Source organism: Halichoeres trimaculatus, unplaced genomic scaffold (genome assembly GCF_033239565.1).
Source record: "Halichoeres trimaculatus isolate MK-OKI-2021-1 unplaced genomic scaffold, fHalTri1.1 fHalTri1_scaffold_14, whole genome shotgun sequence".
Lineage (NCBI taxonomy): Eukaryota > Metazoa > Chordata > Actinopteri > Labriformes > Labridae > Halichoeres > Halichoeres trimaculatus.
In genome coordinates, this window is record NW_027437192.1 from 16,258,202 (window position 1) to 16,276,779 (window position 18,578).

The 18,578-nt window shown below is 41.5% G+C and overlaps 1 protein-coding gene across 3 annotated transcripts in view; it reads left to right on the top strand.

The window, feature by feature from the left end:
• The window catches only part of LOC141802745 (retinoic acid receptor alpha-A-like), a 246,419-nt gene that overhangs the window by 194,572 nt on the left and 33,269 nt on the right, over positions 1 to 18,578 (top strand). For all 3 annotated transcript variants that reach the window (XM_074686452.1, XM_074686451.1, XM_074686453.1), the window contains one exon: positions 12,258 to 12,418. In XM_074686452.1, coding sequence (XP_074542553.1) covers positions 12,258 to 12,418 — 161 coding nt within the window. The remainder of the gene's footprint in view (positions 1 to 12,257; positions 12,419 to 18,578) is intronic.

Here is an 18,578-nt window from a genome sequence, read left to right on the forward strand (position 1 = left end):
AATGAGATATTGTATTTTTTCTGATATCCTAAAACAAGATTTGATGCCTCTGAAAATAGGTCATTGACATTGGCCGCGAGATTTCGACCTTCGTGACGGCACGAGGATCCTTTCTTTTTATTGGAGTAATCTGATAAAGCAGATCCTCCTCTGTGATGTCAGTTAGTCACACAACCAAAGGGATACACCCACCAAGAGCCGAGTATAAACGTATAAACTATACATGTTACAGTACCAGTTTGACTCACCGCACTGAAGCGTCCTGAGATGATCTGTGTCAAGGTGGATTTTCTTCCTCCTGAGCTGCAGAACCATCTGGGTCTGACTCGGGGTCCAGTACAAAGGACGTATCCTACACTCTGCCATTTTATTAGTGCTATCAATGCCTTACGGTGAAGTTTTGGCAAACAGCAAACTCGCTCGGTCTGCTCCATTCAGTGTGGCGATTTTGTAAATACTGCCATGCTGCAAAAACCGCCCCCTGGCTCCACCCCCTCTGCCCCTCTGATAGAACTGACCAATCAGAGCACAAAGGGCTGTGATGTTGCGAGGTTACTGGAGGTCATTCTCGAAACGGAGCGTTTCAACGAGATCTTCGGAATGGCCTAAACTGAGGATATTGAGAACTCTATTGTTGGGCAATGAAGGAACTACATGACTTGTACGGAGGGCAGAAATGCTTTACAGGCATCCTAGTCTGGCATAGTGAAAAGGAGAAACAAGCACAATATGTCCCCTTTAACTATAAGTTGAAACTGAAGTTAGTTACTTAAGTTTTGTCATTATTTTGTTGCAATTGTAAGATATATTTTTAAAGAAAGAGTGTTCTGCTTTCCTATAATTTAAACACAGCTATAAAGAAAGTAATTCAGGCCTCCAGAGGGCTGACCAATCAGAGAGAAGGGGGCGTGTGGGTGAGATGTCTTAAAGAGGCAGCAGCTAAAAAGACGTGTTCCAGAGGCTGAAGAGTTTCTACAACATTTGATTTCTTTCTCCAAAGAGCCTTTTGTACAGAAGCACACGCAAGACTACTAAACTCAAGGTCCCCAACTCCATTCAGTCTCTGACTTGCAAGCTATGCTGTTGTGTAGGCTAGCTGGTCACAGGAAACCAGTTGCATAGATTGTGGGGTTTTTTGTAACAGTTGTGACTGGTTGGATGCCAGATTTCATGTAGCCTCCCTCAAAAAAAATTTTAATGATGCATCGACCATTAAACAATGAGCCTTGCTTCAATCTGATTGGCTAATATGGGCTGTTTTTTTTCTCAAGGGGAGGCAAAGTGAAGCTGGCTTGTTTTAGAACAGGCTAAGTGCTGAAAATTACTGCCATTAACTGTCTTTACTCTACGAACAGCAACTGAAAGATGTGGAAATCATGACAAAGTAATTTAATAAGGTGGTGGTTCATCTATAATGTAAAATAATAACATCTGTGACATGAAGTGGTCAAATCCTTCCTTATGGAGAACACACTGCTAAAACAAACCCCCTGCTCTTCCTCATCCTCCAAACTAAACCATTTTTAAAAATAAGGACAATTTACAGAGGTCTTCATCCCTCTTCCTGTTTTCTTACATGACTAAAAACTATGAATAAGCTTGATTTTCAACATTTAAAAAAAAACCACAATTAATCACACACTGTGCAAAGCCTGTGTCCAGAGATAACTGAGGAGGAGATAGAGATCCTCATAACTACCTATGTACAAAGAGAGGATTCCTTTAAATCAAGCACAGTATTGATCTGCACATGAGTCAGTGTCTTTAGCTAGAAGCCCTTTGCCCCGTACTGTTGTTTTGCTCTGTTTTTCAGTCTCATCAGCGTGGGAAAGCTGAGGCCATCATGAAACAATCTAATTTTATCACTTCAATGTGCCTCAAGGTCAGATTTTTACAATGTAGGTTACCCATCTGACACCCTCCTCCTGGTCGTGGTGTTGCCCCTCCTCATCAGTACCATTAGCTCATACTCAACATTTAGGTAGCAGCAATAAATGATTACAGTTGTTCTACACCCACCTGGTTAGTGTTCAGTGCTGTGGCAGTGGGCCCAGCTGCACCACGTGGGCTGTGGATAGATGGTGTTTATTCACCTCTGCATCTGTTTGCTCAAATAGTCGCTGTGCAGAGCTCGGATGCCTACAGATGGTACGCCAATGGTTTCTAAAACTGTGTACACTGACTAACGCTGAGTCGCAGCACCTCCAGGTATAAATGGAAACCGGGGGAGAGGAGGCTGGGGAAATTAATAAAAAGGAGGAGAAAAGACAAAGGGTTAGACTCTGCTCATTGACTCAAAGAGGAGGCGATGAGTGTCTTTGAAAGCAGCGCAGTGAGGAGTGTGTTCAACAGTGTGTCTGAGCTCCACTCAATGACCCGTCATCTCCTCCTCAAACACTCAGGAGAGCTCTCCAGAAGAGAGCTCTCTCATTCACAACAGCTCACTCACAGCCTGACTGAGAGGCCGTGTACAGACACGTAGTAAACACACACACACACACACACACACACACACACACACACACACATTCAGGCCCAGGATTTCCTCTCTACCTTTGCTTAGGGATTGATACTTTTCAGATTTGAAACATGACGGTACCAATGGTTCCTGGCAATCAGTGTTGGTACTTAATGATACCAATTTTCAAAAGTTTTGTTTGTGTTTATATGGTGCTAAATATTAATTTTATTAATATAAAATCTCAACATTTTTTCAATTTAACATATTTAATTCTCAATACATAAACTTTCAATGCTGTGCTCATGTCCAGCATAGGTAACATGGTATAGTTTGATTTTAAGTCATATGGTTCTCACTACTACGGACAAAATTCAGTCAGTACCTCTAAAAGTACCTTATTCGGTACCCATCCCTACCTGTGACACTGGGTGTTATAATCTTAGTAATTGTGGCAGTATTCACATTGGTATTTCTGTATCACTAAAATGCAATGCATGTCAACACCAGTTAGTCACTTTTTTTTATTTTATTTATAGTATAGTAGATTAAAAAAATGAATTACTACAAAAAAAAGAAGAATTTCCAAAAAAAGAAATAATAATTATTTACCAACTGTGAAAGTTACTATCATTACACTTACCCACATTTGAAACATGGATTTAAAGTAACAGTGTGGGATGTTTATAATAAAAGTGCCGATTTTTAAATGACACATATTCATATATAGTAGAAATCCCTGAATCTGTTCTCTAAGGTCTGCTAGTAGCTTTGCCCCTGACAGGCCCTCAGAGCGCCAGCCAATCAGGGTGAAGGGGGTTTGTGGAGCAGGAAGCTTTAAAGAGAAAGAAGCCAAAAACAAAGCATTTCAGACAGAGGGTGAAATATAGGTTTTCTAAAAACAACAGGGTGAGACAAATGGGGATTTTTTTGAGCTGTAAATCATTCAAAATTATTGTTGGGAAACCGTAGAGACTTCACAAACCCTTAAAAAAAGCATAATAACCTCTCTTTAAGCCTTTAGGTTACAGAAATAAGATAGATATCCAAAGGGCAAAGAAGTGTGTGTGCGATGTTATGTGTTGAAAGTGTAAAGCACTTTGTGAGCAGCTCCAACCCCCCCCCCCCCCCCCCCCCCCCCCCCAAAAAAAAGCTCATCAGTGTGTATTTTCTTTGCATTGTCATCTCCAGCATGCAAATACTGACTCATTGAAAAATAGACTTCCTTAATCAGGCTCCTAAAAAAACACACTTGCATCTCCTCCTATATTGAAGTCCCAAAGCCAAACAGGCACTAATAAATCAGTAAACTATGAAAGCGAGGAGCAGTGGGGAGCAGTGGGGAGCAGTGGGGAGCAGTGGGGAGCAGCGATCACAGTGAGTAAATGCAGTAAATATGATGCTCCCTGCGTTGCATGGTTCCCTCTGCTCACTCTGTGGACATTAAAACGCTGTATGTTTTCACGGCTTCTTGTCTGATGCATCATTTGGATGTAACTGCTCATGCTTGCAGTAATTTGCTCAGAGTGCAGTGGAAATTGATTGCGGTGGGTGAGTGGGGGGTTGAGAGGGTGCATTCGCCACGTCCCTGTCTTCCTAAATCACATCTCCTGGCTCTCCAGCCTCTGCGTGGACCACAACCCCCGACACTATTTGTCACCTCACTTTGACACAAGACACACAGGACAGATTGTTTACCATCCTTCCTTAACTCCTCAACCCACCTCTCTACATGGAGAAAGTGTTTGGGGTGTTTTTCTCGTGCTAAGAGACAGGTTCATTGCCCTCCTTAGCTGAACTTAACATCACTATCATGACTGTCAGTTTTAGTTGTTCACGTTGAGCTTTATTTAGATTACTTAGAGCTCTGGGTGAAGAGAAGGGTGTCTTTTAAAGGGTTTAAAGGTCGTTTTGCTTTGATATGAAAGTGAGGACAGAAGGCACATGTTCAGATGATTTTCATCCTATGTTAGTGGTTATTATTTATCATTATTTAGCATTAAAACCTTTAATTTTTTTATACCCTCAATTGAATTAGGCTCACAAGTCTGAGGAATGGGTAGACCAAAGAAAAAGTTCCCAGCTCAATTAGATTTTTTTAAGGACATTTATACTGATGACTCCCTACTTTTTTCCACAAATTTTAGAGGCTTACTTTTGGGTCAGTTTATGACACCTTTTTCACATTATGAGACTTTGTTCATGGAAAAGTAAAAGAAGAGTGCTTGACTTTGCCATGTATTGCTGTACTTCAGTATTTTTTGATGTGAAGTATTTTTTTATGCCTGCGATTATTGGAAATCTATCCCAGCATGTCCTATTTTCATAACCGCAACCGGTCTGTCTTTGAATGAACATGACCTAGATTACTGAAGACCTCTTTAGACATCACACTTAATGTCAAAACTTTCTTTCGATACACAGAAAACCTTTATTTTTTCAGATAAGGGAAAGAAGCAAGAAAATCATCATTGGCCCATGTTTCTGTTGCATTGTACGATATGTTGACTGATAAGTACAAGCTACTTAGTAGTCAACCAGACCTTGATTAAACTATTCATTGATCAGAATATAAATTGCACAATCACTAAAGGGTTTCACTAAGCTTTAAAGCTTTGAATTTAAAGGTCCCATACTATGCTCCTTTCCTGCAGTTTAGCTCACAAGCTCCGAGTGCACAATGTTTAGAAAACAGTGAAGCTTGTTTACCATAACATTACAAGCTAAAACAGGCTAACCATAGCTAAAGTTAGCATCTTGAAGCTAACACAGATACAGGGGGGACACTGAGGAAAAGCTCTTACATCTGCTCCACAGCACACAGCATTTAAAATACTCACATTTCCAGGGTCTGAGGTTTGTTGGTGGATGGTTGGTAATGCGCCTGGATTCAGGACCAGTCTATTCGCTAGCCCTCTGTTGTACTGACCAAAGTTGGAAAAGCAGTCGGCCGTGAAGTGACTAGCCCACACATGCACAGTTTTACTGAGTGTAGCTGGCACATTTCCTTGATAAATGAACTCCAGCCACTCAGTCTTGTCTTCTTCTGAGATTGGAAGCTTGTGCATGGAACAATGTGGCTGTTTACAGCCAAAAACAAAGCAGTGATGGCTCTTCCAACTTTGGCATTCCCCCCCGCAGCAGGGAGAGGAGTGGGCGGGAAGGGGGTTCGGGGGTATCTGCCCCGGTGGACCAATCAGGTCAGACTTGCTCCTGATTGGTCAAAAAAGGGAATCCTTGATGTCGGCAAATCCCCAAAATCCAAACAGCTCGTTTTAGGTCAGGATTTTACATTTACAAGCTCTACTAAGTACAGTTTTTGTCATTAAATGTCACATTTTGTGGTCTGGGAGGAAAGCCAAAGACCCACAAATTTCACTAAAAGACTTAGTAAAGTGATTTTTGCACAATATGGAACCTTTAATATTTAACTAAAAAAATGCCTTTAAAATGTTAATTTAAGGTACATTTTGTCACAGCTTTTAACATAACTTGTGTGAATGAAAGAGGACTAAGTTGTGGTGCATGAAGTGGATAGTGTGTCAAAGAAGTAGATCTCTACTCCACTGTTCCATGTCAGAGCAGGAGGCAGAGGAAAAGATGAAGATATCACACTCGTGTATTGCCGATGTGCTCCCATGACTAGCAAAGTCTACTTTACAGATCCTACAAGTAGTTCTCTCCCTGCTGCACTGAGGGTAAAACACTGCCAGACGTAAGAAGTTTTAGGATGCATGGTGTTGCATCAACCCCCACTGTGTTTTGTTTACCTGATGCCTCCTGGTCGTTGTTTTGCAAGCAGTGCTCTCAGCTGGGAGAGTGCAGATGCAGGATATCTCACTTCTCAGGAGCTAAACTTTAAAAATCAATGATATGTCTGTAACAGTATCATAAACATGTGTGAGATATTAACCAACTAATACCTCACTTTTAAATTTATAGACAACACATTTATCATAATATTTCCCAAGCAATCAAAATGCTGATGCATCTATCTTTGAGTTTTGAGGCTTTATATATTTACAAGAAGTGTTTTCTGACTTTTATTTTGAAAGTATAGTTGATTTGTGTTAAAAGCTGATACTGGGAGCAAACTGGTTTCGTCTGGATTCACCGTAAGGATCTGCAGCGTGTCAGAAAGCAGATTTTCTGTGTGGAGAAGCAGCTTGAACAAGTCTCAGGTATCTATCAGCCGTCAGCTAAGCTCCTCCCACTGCCCCCACTTTGACACCATAAACCACGCTGACTGACAAGGTGACACAGATCAGTTTACTGGGTGTCGTTACAGATTTTGAGGATAATTTCAGTTGCATATGAAGCATTACAAGCCTCTGAAGTCAGACGTCAGCTGCTCTATTTCCTAACTCTGTCATCGCTGTAGCCATTCTTAGTGTTTGTATCATTCCCCTGTGCTCTAATGAATCATAATGAACATGTCCCCCATTAAAATCTGCATCACTGATTGTCTGATCACAGTTGAGGAAGCTGACAGTAAAGATATATAGAATTAGGTTTAATGCACATACAGGACGGAGATGTAGGTCAGGATGTATGGAGTGATTAACGTCAGCACAGAGCTGCCGCCTCTCAGCAGTGACAGAAATCAGAATGAGGCCACAGCGGACCAAAACACTCAGTCTAAATCTCTGAAACAGGGATTTTATTGACTCCTCCTTCTAGTTGATGCATTAAGATGATCCGCTGATATGTATACAGAGCATGAGATGTAAGGTGGGGGTGTTTTTGTCCTATATAAATCAAAATGAAACATGAATCCACAGCATATGGACTCTCTGGATGGGATGGATTTGGCCTGGGACTAGTTGAGTCTGTAATACATTCTGAGATGTTTTAAGAGGACCTCAGCCCTACGAGCTCTATGAGGGGCGTGTTTAGATTCTGACGCATTAAGATGATTTATTTTTGTTTTGGGGAAAGTTTGTTTGTCTTTGAACAACATAACTCAAAAAGTTACCAGTGGATCTTGATGAAATTTTCAGAAAATGTTTAAAACAGGATAAGGAAGAAGTGATTAAATTTTGGAGGTGAACTGGAACAATGTCTTGATCCAGGATTTTTTTTAAAGGATTCTTTATTATTGTGAGATAGGGCCGTTTTCACCGTATGTGAATATAACTCCATGATAAATGGTCAGATTGCTTTGCAAAACAATACAAGACAAGGTCACAATAATTTCTGACAGATGTAAAAGTACAATCCAGATCCTGCCTATATTCTGAACATAAGATCCAGAATATGAAATATATACTGGGTCATCATTTTTAGTTACTGTCAGGTAACAAAGTATCATACAGACCTGCAACTAACACTAAATTGTAGCAGACAGTCTGCTAAAAGGTAGTATAACATCAAAGTAGGACTAAAGTGTTCTGTCACAATCACAACATGCTTGGCGGAGGTCTGTGCTCTCTGAGTGCTTTTCTAATTTAATGTGAAGCTCTGGAATTTGTTTCCTTATACTGTCTTGAAAAGTTGAAAGTCAGCTTTTAATTTGGGACCAAATCTGCATCATGTAAATAAAAGACAATTAACTGTTCATATTGGACTTGTAGCTCAAATGCTGCAAATGAGGTGTGTATATATATATATATATATATATATATATATATATATATATATATATATATATATATATATATATATATATATATATATATATATGTATATATATATATATATATATATATATATATATATATATAAGAGTAAACCAGGATATGAGAACAGCTTTGCAAATATGTGTATGAATGTTGTTGTTGTTCTCAGGCAGGAAGTTCAAACGGTTCTGAGCAGAGTGGCAAACAGCAGCTCAGCCTTTTTTTTCATATCAGTGTGACCGTTTTTATTTTGGAAAACCGGCTGCAGAGGATCTAAAAGCTGTGAGGAGTCAGGAAAAAAACAGAGGGCTGGTGCACTAATGCACACAGGTACATCAGCTACAGAATATATGTGAAAATGAAAGGGGGAGGTGGAGAACATTTGCTTTAACTGGAGGGTTGAGCTTTCTCTTTTAAATTTTAAATATTAATGATTTCTCTGTTGATGTTTTTTTCCATATATTTTGGAAACTGGTAGCTTGTGTTTTGTTAAAAGTAGGCAAGGCTTAAATGAGTATTTTGCTACTGTTGTGTAAGTGTCTGTACCCTGAAATATGTCATTGTAAGGTGACTGGATAAAAAATACTTCTATACTACAGATGCAGCAAACCAAACTTAATTGTCATTCTTCATTGCACAGAATGAGAAAGTGTTTTTTCCAGGAAGTCTAAATGATGCATAAACAAAAATTACATTAATGATGAAACACTTTGATCTTTAACTGCTCTTAAACGGGGAATTGACTTTATTGTCTTGTAGTTATTACTAGAGATTTGTTTTTGATTTTGAAGTTCAGTCCTCCAAACCCTGCTCTTGCACACTGACCTGCTTAGCTCGTGCTGAAACTGTATTTTTACTTCACTAGATTTACACTTTCAATGACCTCTTACTTTCCATCTTCAGCCCTTCACATCACACATGAGTTATAAACAGACAGCACACAGCAAGACATGTCTGAAACTTAATTCCTATTTGTTGGTTTTCCTCACAGTTTTAGTCACTTATTTTCTAAAAGTCCTGCATTTAGCAAACATCTTGGTTTTCCGTTCAGTAAATTTTCTTGATGCTTTGAAAAGACTTCTCAATTTCAGATGAGTGACAAATGGAGGTGGGCGGCATGTCTCTAGGCGTGTAGAGTCCGTCCACTGTCAGTCTGCTCCTTTGTGCTTCTGTTCTCAGGTTTTTATTTTAACTAACCACCCTCTCAAAAATACCAACTGTCAGAAAAATAATGTGAAAACACAAACAATTTGAAATTGTTTATTTGCAGGGTTATTGGACAAAACTAGGTTCAACCAAGTATACCTGTTTCTGCATTCAGGTAGAAAAGCAAAGGTAGCTTCTGCCTATATGGAAAAGGTTTGGGGCTTTCTTGTATCTATGACTTTTAAAATCTGACCAGGATTTTGCAATATTTAACTGTAATATTTTGAATTTAATCATTATCACTTCACAGGTTTTACCTTTGGTGGTCATAATTTTAATATTCGAAAGAAGTGCCAGATGTTGGCATTGGTGTCAGGAGATCTTTCACATGAAGTACAGCCAACATGTGGAATAATGTCTCAAATCACAGCTCAGTTAATGATGGTCAGCGATTACAGTTCGTGGATTGAAGAATAGAATAGAACTTTATCGTCATTGTAAAAAGTACAACGAAATTGAAGTCACAGCAGCAATCAAGAAAACAAAAGTAAGAAAGTGTATAGAAAGTGCAAAAAGGTCCATAAGAAAATAGATGATGACAGCTTGTCCATCATTCTCCAGTTCAGCCAGCCTCCACCTCCACAGGGTCCAGGACTGAGCTTCTTCAGTCATGCTCCATCTCTGTCTCCTGGATCCTGTCTGCTCACAGCACTCTTCCAATGTGACGTTGGTGTCTGATGTTAGCTCTGTTAGTCATGTCTGTAAATAGCATGATGCTACTGTGCCCTCTGGTATTCCCTCTGTTGCTGGGTTAGCACAGCTAGCTCGTCCATCTTATTGGAGATAGATCTTATGTTCCCAATTACGATGGATGTAAGGACAGGTCCATGTCGTCACTTCTTAGCTCACACCTGAGAACCAGCACGTCGTCCTCACCTCCTTCTCCTCACCTTGTGGGAAGACATCAGGCCGTACACCAGATAGCATTGACATGCTACAGGCTGCTAACAGCTGAGTTCACATGTAAACAAAGCAGCCATGGTTACATGTAGGATCTACAGACAAAAACAGGAGAAAAAGTAGTAAAAATATCGCTGAAGCCACAAAAAGTTTGGTGTCCATGACCAACAAATGAGCCGTATAAGGTAATGATCCATTCCAAATACAAAGATTACAAAAAAGAGACGAAAAAAAAATACAAGAAATGGACAAAGAAGAGAGAGCTGCTGCATAGGCCATAGGCAAACAGGGTGGCGCCTAGCAACTCACTGCACGGTCAGACCAGCAGACTGATAAATCAGCAGGTCATCAGCAAATAGTGTGCTGTAAAATGAGTTATTTGTAGTTAATACAAGATGTGCTACTCAACTTTTCTCTAACATGATATATTTATGGTTAAAGTGAACCCTGTTTGTTGCAGGTGTGCTCTTCCAAAGCATGAGTGAGGCCAAGTGAAAGAAAAGCTTTCTCACCTTTTTTTGTGACCTTTTCTATATCTACACAGCATTCACACCTTCTGTGTATCTATACAAGGTGTGAATCCAAACCCACACTGTGCCAGTCTCCTCTCTGCCCAAGTCTTAGTGCAGCACAGAGGAGCTCTCATATGTGATTATTAAAGGCTCTACTGTAAACTAAGACAGAGGTTGTGACTTTTATGTCCCTCAGGTGTCTCAGTGCTCACTATGAGCTCCCCTCCTCCCCGTGTTATTTAAAGCTGTATGAGCAGCTGATCAGAGTCGTGTGATGTTTGGATGATCATGCTGTGTTCTGAGTATTAAAACATGTCTGTTTGTGTGAGTCTCCCGCTGTGACGGACTTCAAAGATGTACACCTAATGAAGCCCAGGACTCTGAGGACTGAGTCTCTCTTGGTGCACTGTACACAAAACACAAACAACAACCTGAGCTTTGTAGCTGCTGCATGTTGGGCTGTCTCCTGAGGCACACGTCTGGTTTGGAGTTTTGAAAAAGGATTCAACATGCAGAGGATTATTCTGAGCAAAACACCTTTTCACTGTCCATCCTCAAGAATCCAACCAAGAACCTCTTTTGCAGGCAGTCCATGAAGGCCTGACAGGCCTCCAGAAGGCTGGCCAATCAGAAGGAAGGGGGGTGTTGGAGCAGGAAGCCTTAAAGAGACAGCAGCTAAAATGAAGTGTTTCAGATAGAAGCTGGAATGAGAGTTTTCTAAAATACCAGCGTGAAAGAAATAGGAATTTGTTGTAGCTGTAACTCTTATAAATCTACTACCGAGGGCATCAGTGGGACAGTATAATGCCCAAAATAAAATAACACTCTGTAATATTTCATTAGCCTTAGTCATATCTCAAAGTTTCCAGAAAATATAACAAACAGTTTTTATGTTTCTTTATTTATTTGTATTGTTATTTAAAATGTTATGTTTCTGGACAATTATGCTATGAGGTTAATTATTAAAAGTCTTGCTTAAGTAACCACTATGATCTGTGGAAGTTTAGCTCTTGTTTTGCTTTTAAAACTGTCCCACCTCTATTGCAAGATTGCAGACACACTTAAGTTTGTCATCGTTGATCCCAAACTGTTAATGGCTCTTTACTCAGGTGTGTGGAGCCTTAAGACTTAACTCCTGACTTTAGTTTGTCTTTGTTCAAACCTTTAGTGAATGTTGCTATCTGTACATTTCAGTCCTTACTGCATAAATTTACCAAACAGCTCTAAAACTAACATGGTAGAGATAATTTGTCCATAAAGATTTACAGTCTGTTCATGAATCACTTGATTTTCACAGGTAGTTTGTTTTCTGTCTTTTGAAACTTTGCCAGCAGCACTGAGCAGACAGAGTCTGAGCTGATACTAAAAAAACTGTCTGTCCTCATGCAGGGCTTCTCACTTCACAGCTTCTACATCCACTAAAAGTCACCAAAACTGCTTAAAAACAGCAAAGTGCTTCCTCTAATTGTCGATAATTTCCTCTCAGCCCCTCAACACCCACTATCAAGTCATCTGTCTGCAAGTCCTTGTTGACGCTAATCCTAATCCTTTGTTCTCCTTCAGCTGTTCGAAATGACCGGAATAAGAAGAAGAAGGAGAGCCCGAAGCCGGAGCTGGCAGAGAGCTACGAGCTGACAGCAGAGCTGGAGACCATCATTGACAAGATCCGTAAAGCCCATCAAGAAACCTTCCCCTCCCTCTGCCAGCTTGGCAAATACACCACGGTGAGTTCACTGTCCTGCTGTGGAGGGAAAACAGAGCTTTCTGCAACTTAGAGTGGATCAATAAAAGGTTTGGGTGAATTTTGTCATCCTCATCTCTTTCTGGAGCTGTTTTATTTGAACTTTGTCAAACTCAAATTAGTGGCACACATATGTTTCTTATTGAGATCTTTAGGTTGAGATACTTTCTATTGTTCCTGACTTGACAGGATGTTATTATTATTGAGGCGTCATCATGAACATCATAATGAGAGCATCAGTGCGTCTTTAACTCTATGACCCTGCCCTGCACACGATGCTGTACGCTCCTTTGATCTGCTCATACACTCCCAGAGCTGGTAATGATTATCAATCTGTTGTACTGTACTCTAAATCCCTCTCTAATGCAGCTGACTGTCCAGGCAAATCCTCGCAGACACTTCTTCTTCTGCTGCTCACAATAGCTATTGATTGGACATTAAGCGTGATGGGAAGACAATAAAAATCATGCCTTATGTTAGTCCTGTGCAGCTAACACATCATGACTCCCGGCTGCCTCTGCTGAGACAGGTTTCAGACAGTAGCTGTGTTTGTTTTCCCCAGTTTCATACGCTGCAACAGCAAGAGGAGAAGTTAAAAGCGAGCTGTCAGGACTGGAAGATGATGCAGCTGCAAACAGAGAAACATCATCAGGGGAATGTTTGCAAGCAGACAGCTGCCCATCAGTCTGCTGGAGGCAGACGCCAGCTCCAGCCTCCGGGTTTCTAACATGTCTGGAAAGTGGAATAAATTCAGCTAATCCAACTTATGTCATTATCTGCTTCCATGAATCAAAATCACATGTTGAACCAGTGGATCCGTCCCCTGCTGGGCTAAGCCGGGCGGTGTGAATGCTTGTCAGAGTTTGAGAGAGCTTTATTCCCCCTGTCATCTCCCAGCAGACGTCAAGGTCTGCAGCGTCCCTGAACCTCCCCCAAACCCTCAAACCCTGCTCTAAACTAACAACCCATGAAAGGCCAGATATGGAGGGGAATCTAATCCTCGCAGGTCCTTGAGGAAGAATCTCGTCAGTTGGACACATCAAGCCATCGCTTTGTCCTGTCTCAAAGCTGCCGACCCTGCAGAAGGACACACTCTGAGTGACAGCAGGCCCTCCTCCCCCCCTGAGGGATGCGTCTGCACTCGTCATGACTCGGTGCAAAAGTTGTAGGTCAAACAAGTGTCGAGAAATCCTCCAGAGCGAGTCAGCGGCACTGTAAAACCAATGTTGGGCTGATTGTCATCATGTTTTGACAGGCGGGCGGTTAAAGCTGCACGACGGCTGCTGGTTTGATCAAGAGCAGAGATACGACGCTTTGATTGACACGTCGGCATGGCGGCATGGCGGCATTGCGCGGGGAGCTGACAGTCTAATGTGTTTGTTTTTAGAGATGACTTACATATAGATTACAGTCAGGGATGATTGACACAGAGGGAGTGTTTGGGAGCAGGAGGCGGAGGTGCACATTTAAAGATTTGGCGGTGCTAGTTTTGGAAATCTCATGACACCTGTCAGTCATGTAAAACACTGTTTGTAGTGAGATAAACAAACCTGCTGTGCAGCCATAATGTGCAGTAATGTCTCTCTTGTTGCAGTGATAAAAATCATTCAGTCACTGACAATAAACTCTCAGAGCGGAGATGTGTACGAGTGCTAAATTGGAGCAAATTGTCACACAGTGCAGCGACTTGCTCTCCTCTGTGTGCAGCTGCTGCTGTCGCTTCAATGTACAGTAAGCCTCCGTCTCCATAACTCTTTATTTTTCTCTTTTCAACGCCGACACAAAGCTCCTAATCACTGAAAACCCTCCCCACTCCACCCTCATCCCGTTCCCTCTCCCTCAAGACTTCCTGATTTTCACAAAGTAAACAGTCTGCATTGAGGCGGCTGAAAACAGGAGGACATAATAGCAAAAATCTTGCTCCCTGGTTGTGATATAAGCCAGTGTTTGCTGTTTGTTGGAGTGGCAGTCGGGCCTCAGATAAAGCCTTAATCTGGATCAGCAGTAATTATGCTTGCTCACAGACTGTGAGAAGTTCCTCATTATTACAAGCGATTGGATCCTGATGCGCTTTTTGAGTCCTCCTCGTCGGAAACAGAAGAGGAGCTCCCGCGCCCCTAGATTAGGTTAAAGCTCCAATTATGTGGTGAAATATTCAAATCCTAGTCTGCAGTGATTTAGGAGTTCATTGCCGGGTTAGCTGAGATAGCTGAGCGAGTGAGAGGGCTTAGCTCCACAATGAATAACGCTTCATTGACAGTGATGGTGATGAAAAACGAGCCTGGCACTTTCAAAGACAAAATAAAACATTAGCACTCGGCGGCTGCAGGCAGCTGCTGTACAGTAACGCCGCCCTGCCTGGAGATATTAGCCACATTACAGTTTGTCCTCCGTCGCTATCCGTCACAGCTGCTGCCTGCTTTTACTGCCTTTTCGCTTTCTGCATCTGCACACACGAGCCGCAGAGCGCTCGCCTCCACTCCGCCGGCTTCTTTTCTAATGTTGCAACTTGTCTAATTTGTTTGGATAAATGTTCTTAAATGAAATTAGAAATCTCGTGCAACCTCCTTGTTTCGCCGAATTGAATTATGGGACTTGTGTAATTGACTGAGATTGCAGTGAGGTTGAAACTGGGAGCTGAGCTCCCTCTTCTCCTCTCCTTCTCCCGCTCCACCCAGAGGGAAGAGCAAGATAAGTTGCTTTAATATCAGACACCTACTCCCCTCCGATGTATGTGCATTGTGCAAACACACTCCCTCTCTATCTCTCATGTGTCTGCACCTCCTCTCTCCCCATCAAACCGGACGTCAATCAGCAGAATGTGCGTCCATAGTGCTGTTGTGTCGACTGCAGCTCGTTGTCTGTGATTTAAGCACAGTCCTAATGTGCCTCTCACTTAACCCCAGACCATATTTAATGATCTCTCTCCCTCCTGTCTCCCTTTATCTCCTTCCCACCCTCCCCCTCTCTCTGGGGTGGCCACACAATAGATTTTATTTGCTGGTGACAGTGTCCAGCAGCAGCTGCGGCGCTAACTGCCTCACAGTAACGACCTCAGAGGGATTGATGTGCAGAGGAGCAGAGGGACGCTCCAGCTGTCTGTGCTGGTTGTGGGCTGCAGGCGGCTGCTGTGTTAAAGCCGTCTCACACTGGAGGAGCTCCCCAGGCTGGGCTTAGACTGATGCTGAAGTGAGAGGACCAACATATTGAGTACATATTGGATTTTCAGTAAAGGATGTCATATAAGTCGGTCAGTTTTTTTCCACCGTCTTATTTTTCTTCAGCAGCTTCAGGGCTGGAAAACCTGTCTCCCCGTCCTGCATGTCATGAGACCACATCACAGGCTGTCTGAGCCGTGTTTCCAGAGATTATCCTCTCTGTAGTATTTCTTTTAAAAGTACTGCAATAGGAAAACTTGGACTCATGAATTCAGGGTTTAAACTCCTGGAGTAGCTCCTCTTTTAAGAGCAGCTGCATCCACAAATCCAGGAGAAACTGTGAACACTCAGCATGTTTATTGGCTAAACATTACCTCCAGGACTTTCATTAAATATGACGATTTAACACAAGTGCTGTAGTTAAATTTTGAATTCACTTCAGTCTTAAATAGAGACCAAACACAAGCTGTGAAGGGACATGTTATCAGATAGCAGGAAGCAAGGTCTAAATTTATTCAGGGTTGTTGATCTACCCCTTGAAAAGTTCCCTTGCTTGAGTATTTCCCAAAGGCCCAGGACCTTTAGGGGCCATCTACATGACAACGGTTTTAGGGTAAAACGCAGAAGTTTTGTTGCGTTTCAGCTTCGCGTTTACACGGAAACGGCGTTTCAGCCTACCTAAAACGTAAACTTTTGAAAACGGCCTCCAGAGTGGGATTTTTCTGAAACGCTCCCGACACCGTTGCCGTGTAAACAGTAAGCCAGCGGTTTCAGTGGAAACGCTGACGTCACAGTCTGCCTCGACGCGTGCATTCAACAGTACAACAGTACCGTTGTTAGGATCGCCGTGAACTACCGTATTGTGCTTGTGCTGCTCAATCTGCTGACTGTCTTTCAACAAAATAAGCATCTTTTGCTTCACTTTTTAACTTAGTATGCCCCAATACACCAGATGACCGGCTCGACTCTACTTTGGTGGAGATCTCCCCAAAGCAGCTTCTGGACAAGACAGTTATAGCACCACCTACAGGCCTGGCATGCCTACTACAGTGTTTTCAGTCCATCAGCGTTTCCATGTGAACACAGATTTTTTTCACAGTGTTTTCAGATGAAACCTTGTCGTGTAAACGGGGTCCAAGAGGGCGGTGTCTCATCTGTCTCTGTTTTAACTACAAAGGTTATGTCTGTAAATGGATCCTCATGATGTAGACGTATGTTGATCAGAAGAGGTTTCTTCCTAAAGTTCAAGTTAAGCTGCAGCCATTACAGAAAGTGACTGAGGTCTTCTAAAACTTTCTGCATGTGAGTTGTTTTGTATCCAGAATATGTAAAAGCCTGGTCTGTGTTCAGCACCTGAATACCCCTTGTTTAAACTGACGTATGAAGAAGGCCATGCTAATAAATGTGTTTATTCTGGGTTCCAGTTTCCCCACAGAAGTCAAAATGTTATCATATTTGGAATGAGTTTATAGATTATATAACACTCTTGAGACCATCTGAAATAAAAATGATTTCAGTCTCTTTTCTTTCTTCTTCTGAAGACTGCAGGCGAGACATGCAGACAGTCCTCTGGTTGCACTTATAAATGTTGGAAAGTTGAGAATAAAAATCTCAGATTGACTCATGGAGCTGATACTCTTTATTTCTTTACAACTTTAATATTCTCTTTGTCTGGGTTTTGATGAGCTTAGTTATTTAAAGCTCAGTTTTCTTGGAGTTCAGACTTCCGCAGTTTAATTCATAATTGATGTGTTTATACAATACTCAGTTTAAAACAGCAAAGACTGAAAAGAGGGCAGTGTCTTTTCCACAAAAAAGTGGTTATATAACAAATTAAGAATCATTACTACACATCAGCAGATTATGACACAAAGATCAAAGAATCCTGTGGCTGTAAATTCAGTAAGAGTGGAGTTATTCTGCTTTATGATAGAGACTGCATTACACTGTTTAATGCTGAATAAACTTCCTAAAAATCTAAAATCTGTGTTTGGAGACATGGTTCACTCTCTGTCTGTGTCTCTCTGCTGTTTCTTTCTATGATCTGAAAATGAAAGGCAGTGCAGTTGTCATCTACAGCAGCAGTAAAGCCTCTCCCTGTCTCTCCAGAGGCCTGTGAATCATACGGTGTGCTCTCACATCATAACTCAGTGTTTCTGCAGTCCTGATCTGTGGCACAAATCTCACTGATGCTGTTTAAAGCTGATTTATATTGTTGTTTATTGTTTGTTTATTATTTGAATACGCTCAAGCTCCTGCCCTGTTGCGTACCTGTTGAAAGAGAAAAACCACTGCAGAGGGAGGAAGTAGACTCTTAAAAAATACTTTCTTAAAGAAAAGCTTACGATAACACAGAACCATAAGGCAGCTTGCATGTAAAAAGAAGGAATGCATAACATGGATCATATTTTACTGATGCTCATCCCCCTATAATAACCAGCTCTTGACAGATAATACCAAGAAGATTACCAAGATGTTGTATGTCTTTATTCAGAAAACTGTGGCCCTCAAACTCAGCAAACTGGGGCCAGTATTCTGTCCCTGACCATAGAGTGTACATAGAGTGGACAGCGTGGCTCCGCCATTTATCATTGTACAGTTTTGAAGCCAAAATTTCTCTGTCACAGGCGCAGCCATCGGCAGCTATTGCAGCCAGAGTCTGCGCAGTAGAGACTGTGAGGGAATCTGGGAGAATTTGAGTGGAGCCAGGTGACAAAATAATGTTTTTTTTTCTTTCGAGAGTCTAATCCCTTATTGACTCTACCTCCCGACATATTTTACACTCCCCGAAAAAAATGCACGAGAACGGCAGCTGTCAATCATCGTTAAACATTATGTAAAGCCTCGTTTTTAACCTTGTGTTACTAATGAAAACAAAACTTTTCAGAAAAAAGAGGACTTGAATACAAGACAGCCAAATAATATCTCCAAATCACCACAACAATCAGACATGAGAAACATTTCTACGAGGTGTATTAATTTTTT